Source organism: Setaria italica, chromosome IV (assembly GCF_000263155.2).
Source record: "Setaria italica strain Yugu1 chromosome IV, Setaria_italica_v2.0, whole genome shotgun sequence".
NCBI lineage: Eukaryota > Viridiplantae > Streptophyta > Magnoliopsida > Poales > Poaceae > Setaria > Setaria italica.
Genome location: NC_028453.1, coordinates 1,617,722 through 1,622,716, shown reverse-complemented (window position 1 = coordinate 1,622,716; position 4,995 = coordinate 1,617,722). Strand labels below are relative to the sequence as shown.

The window sequence follows — 4,995 nt, the reverse complement described above, 5'->3', positions numbered from 1 at the left end:
GGGCGTGCGCGGTCGCACCGGCGGCCATGTGCGGGGCGGGGCTTCGGCGGGCGGGGCGGTGCTCCGACGGGCGGAGCGGGGCGGCGGGCGGGCACGGCCTCACCGGCGGCCGGGTGTGGGGCGGGGCTCCGGCGGGCGGGACGGCGCTCCGGCAGGCGGCGTGCTGGCAGGCGTGGCCCCGCTGGTGGCCAGGCGGGCGGGTGCGGGGGGCTTCGGCGGGCGGGCGGTGCTCCGACGGGCGGAGCGGGGCGGCAGGCGGGCGCGGCCTCACCGGCGGCCAGGACGGCGCTCGAGCGGGCGGGGCGCGCGGGCCGCCGGCGAAGCGAGACGGCGCTCCGGCGGGCGGGGCGGTGCTCCGGCGGGTACGGGGCGGCGGTCCGGCGGGCGGGGCGCGGCGGGGCTGCGGCGAGCGGGGCGCGGCCATGGCAGCGCGAGAGGAAGAAATAGAACGAACCGGACATTTTCCACTAATGAGTGGTAGTGGTGGGTAATTTCCTCCAACTCCACCAAATTTGATTTCGTGGAGCACCCCCTGAGGTGCTCCACCAAATCCATGGATTTGGGGGTAGATCCACCGTTTTCGTGGAGCAGATCCGTGGTGGAGTTGCTGGATCTAAAACCGTTTGGCTGAAAAATTCTAGAGCAGAGCTATTTTTGAGGATCTGGAGCTGCGTGAAGCTCTACCAAACAGGCCCATAGTGTGTGACATGTGGATCCTATACAACTATATAAGCGTTTTTTAGGGTTCCTCCTTCGTTCCTCCTATCCTCCCAGGCTCCCAGCACATAAGGACTGCCGGCGAGCGGAGCGATCCAATTGCAACGCCGCCCATCCCCGGCCATGAAGTTCGTTGCCCCCGAGCTTCCCGAGATGGGCCCTCGCTACCCCGACTGGATCCTCCTCGCGACGCGCGCCTACATCTCCGACCGCAAGAATGCGACCGTCGCTCACAGCCACACCAGCGACGGCCACCCCATCCAGGTCTCCCTCTTTGCCGCCACCCCGCCTGCCGTCTCCCACCTATGCGTACACAGCCCTGGGAGGGAAGAACAGTTTAGCTACAATCCCGCGGTCATCTTCTCCCGGGAGGATCTGATTCTGTTTGATGTCTGCTTTGGCAACGGCGACGTGAGCGACTACTTCATCTACAAGGCTGGCTCGGAAACCCCCTCGCTCGTCCGGATCCCGTATCCGGAGCCCTACATTTCAGGCTTCTGCAACACGGGGATCGTGTGCTGCGGCGCCGACCACTTCGCGGTGGCTGCTCTCGTCGGGGATTACATGTCGGACATGTACAAGTTGGCTGTCTTCGATTCCAAGACTGGGGTGTGGGAAGCAAGGCTACTGCCGGTGGAGCCGTTGGAGCCGTTGGAGCCGTTGGGATCGCATTGCAGCCCCTTGGATTCCCCAAGGCTACTGCCGCTGGAGCTCAGCCACTCGGAGGTCCCTTTCTTTTCTAGCAAGGTGATCCCGCTAAAAGGTTCCCTCTTGGGTTGGGTCGATCTGTGGTGGGGTATCCTGGTGTGCGATGTTCTTTCCGATAACCCCAAGCTCCAGTACATACCGATGCCTAAGCCCATGCCAAGCAATGAGGGGGCTCAAGGTGAGGGTGAGGCATCATATTTCAGAGATGTCACTGGCTGTGAGGATATGATCACGTTCGTTGAGATGGAGTATGTTTATCATTACATTCCAGTCACAGATCCCAGCTGCTACTCACCCTATGGATGGACGGCTGTCATTGGGTCTAGGAAGCTTGATTCAAGGGAGTGGATAAGAAACCATGTGGTCAACATTGAGAATATAACAGTCTCTGAAGATTGTCACGGGCGTACAGATTTGTTGCCTCAGTTCTGCGAGAATGGAACCCCATCCTTGAAGAAAATGCCAATCGGCACCCCAACTTTGGGTGACTGTAACAATGTTCTGTACTTGATGAGCAAGGTTAAGTTCGGGGACACCAAAGGTTGGGTGGTTGCTGTTGACATAAACTCTAAGAGGTTGGAAGCAGTATCAACGTTTTCTGCAGCAAGTTTGCCTTGTTTCTCGACAGCCTACTATCCAAGTTCATTTTCAAAATATTTCAACAAAAACAGCACAGGTATATATTGTTTCCAACTTGAATGGTGATGATGATTCACTTTCTTTTGCTTTTTTGGAGTTTAGATATATTGTATAAGTTGAGTTAAAATTTACCATAAAATATGTCTATTATGTTAAGTTTGATGAAGCATGCGCAAGGTGCGTTCAATTTTGATCTGTTGCACAATAATCATAAAGTTTTTTTTCTCTACCATGTTAATTTGATATGTAACTGTTCCTTGAAAATAAGAGCAAAGCTAATTATCCTTTTTTTCAGAACTTGAGCTAAATGCCCAGACTGCTGATTGTCAAGCAAGCACTGATACGGTATGTGTTTTCATTTCGCAAAGCCTTTCATTTTTCTCCATTACATTTGAACTTTTTGTTTGCATTACATTACACTCATTCATTTCCGTACAGGAAGACTCCTCTGTTGATGAGTAGACATTTCTGGATATCCCAAGGTACTTATTGCTTATACCATTCTAATAACTAGGGAGTGTGCTGTCTAAGCCATCTTTATTTTCCATGCCCGGATCGTTTACCAGTGCTCTCTTAGTAACCTTATACTCACATGTGCCATAATGTGATCGTGTTCAACAATTGGAGGTACTCATGCCTTTGATGCTTGAATCTTCAATGAACTGTATTCCCTCGTATAACTAAAACTGTATTTTTTTTTCATTTCACACACTGGCTAACATTTGGTTAATGGCAATTTTCTACTAGTTGACTATGCAACAATACTTACTTCTACATAGATAAAAAAAAGAGAGTAAATTGCACGGGTTATCCAACAACTTGTGAGGTGGGTGTGGATCTGTCCAACAACTTGACAATGGTGCAAGCTCGCACATGACCTTGCTTAAGTTTATCCTTTAGGCTCAGCCTGCACTTGGTGTAGTACTAGCTTTGAGGTGCTCTGTAATTCTCTGAACATAGGAATCCTAATAATCCATAAGAGAAAATTAAGATCAGTTTTATGTAGGTGCCGCGCATGGACAAGATTTGACGCTGCACGTAATACAGAGCAGTGCTATGTAGGTCCTTCTTAGTGCTTACAAAACGGTCTGCATGCTTACACTGCATAATGAAATGATGAAAACCATAATTTTGATAGTTGAGACACAAAATAGAAAACAACTCCACAAAATAAATAATTTGTGTCGTAATCTTTGAAGAAAAAGAAAGAACAGTGCTGTTGAAACAATACAGGAGAGTATTCAGTTCTTTGTCTTCTTGGTGCCGCTGTCCTTTGCGCTGCTTTTCTTTTCCTGGCTGTTGCTCACCCCTCTATTGTTTCTGTGGTGAGTGGATGCTGCGGCACTTCCATCGTTATGTGAAAGAAAGGCTCTGGCAATGGTCTTGCATGAGCCCTAGGACTATGAACTTGGTTGATGTGCCCTAGGAACCTGTTGGATGTGGCCTGCCCAATAGTTTAAAGCCAATGCTGCTGGATTTCATTTAAGGATAATAAGTAATAACTTAATAAATTCAAACCTCGTCATGAGATGAAAGAGTGGCTCTGCTCAGAATAATTGATTGGGCTGACTTCGACATTAGGCATGACCTACAATTTTACATCCTTTCTTGTTGTGACCAGGGTCTCTGCAATACAAACAATGAATCTCCACACCATGCTTGGATAGCTTTGTATCTCCCTGAAACTTTTGTGGCTGCTGTCTCCTAGATTTCTTAGACCTACTAACCTTCTCATATGCTGGTGATTTGACCTCAACACCATCTAACCATCTTCTCCCAGTGGTTAGACCTACTAACAATCTTCTCCCAGTGGGTCTTGTCTCGTTGGCATTGTGTTGTACCATCAGAACTGAAGTTGGATAATTGTTGTAGTTCTACATCAATATGTACTCATGTCATGGCACACTTATCAGTGTAAAAGATACTGGCTGCTACTAATAAGTGTCCATCTATAGGACGTTAGCATGGTAATTGTGGGGTATCATATTACTTCTCTGTACGCCTTGCCCAACACTGTTTTTGATAAGACCAGTTGTGTGCTGATTGCCAATAATCCTCCATGTTCTTCAAATAACACCGACTTATAATTGATTTTAGAAGAAATATGTTATGCTGATTGTGGAAGTGCTTCAACATTGTTGTGGGTACAGTACTTGAATATATTAAGTATTTCTATTTGGTGCTTATCAGGATGCTAGTTCTGATATTTAAAATATTTCATCAGCATGCTTTTTTTTAGGAAAGTTTTTCAATGACATCGTCCAGTTTTCATGCTTGATTATACCTTATGTTCATTTTTCTGTTTGCATCCTAGCTTGTGGGGGAAATTGAAGGTGGGACTTTTAGCCAGGTTGTCACCAGTCTAAAGAAGCGGCCGTGCATCTTTTGCAGACATATTTGCAGACATCTTTTACTAGCGTCTAGCTAGTATCTCCATGCGGATCCATGACGCTGCTGTGAGAACTGAAGAGAATATTAACATTATCATTATCAGTTATGCGTATGCGGGTTATCTGACTCGTTATTTGCATAATAATTGCATTGTATATATCTGTGTACTATATGGTTTGGTTCGCTGTTCTTTCCATCAACTTGTCTTGGCACGGCAGTTGTCTCTGTTCTAAATCTTGGACGATTTTGAGGCTCTGTTTCAAATCTTGGAAGATTTCGAGTCTCTTTGAATCGGCAGTTGTGAATTGTCTTGGCAATATGAATGCGCCATTGGTAGCGGGAGACCGCAGCAGGGTCTCGTCACGCCAAGTATGATCACGTTCGGTCAAGATGAATATCATATTCAAGCCGTTTTGGTTTTGAATCGGAGATATTCTAGGCCGTTTTGACCGCGATACGAAACCGCTTTCCATCCAAGTCCGGTTCCGATTTTTTTTTAACCCTCCAGGCCAGCCACGTCAGATCGCGCCGCGTAAACGC

General features: G+C 47.9%; 1 protein-coding gene across 1 annotated transcript; it reads left to right on the top strand.

The window, feature by feature from the left end:
- Nucleotides 1-1,425: 1,425 nt before the first annotated feature.
- On the top strand, nucleotides 1,426-4,493 carry LOC105914152. Its single transcript, XM_022825667.1, has 4 exons — nucleotides 1,426-2,101; nucleotides 2,360-2,409; nucleotides 2,503-2,546; nucleotides 4,379-4,493. Exons 1-3 carry the CDS (start codon nucleotides 1,567-1,569, stop codon nucleotides 2,524-2,526), a joined length of 609 nt encoding a protein of 202 aa, XP_022681402.1. The 5' UTR covers nucleotides 1,426-1,566; the 3' UTR covers nucleotides 2,527-2,546; nucleotides 4,379-4,493.
- Nucleotides 4,494-4,995: the final 502 nt, after the last annotated feature.

Coding starts and splice junctions, on each gene's coding strand:
- LOC105914152 (XM_022825667.1), top strand. CDS start 1,567: ATGCCTAAGCCCATGCCAAGCAATGAGGGGGCTCAAGGTGAGGGTGAG. Junction 2,102..2,359: donor TTTCAACAAAAACAGCACAG/GTATATATTGTT, acceptor CCTTTTTTTCAG/AACTTGAGCTAAATGCCCAG. Junction 2,410..2,502: donor GTCAAGCAAGCACTGATACG/GTATGTGTTTTC, acceptor ATTTCCGTACAG/GAAGACTCCTCTGTTGATGA.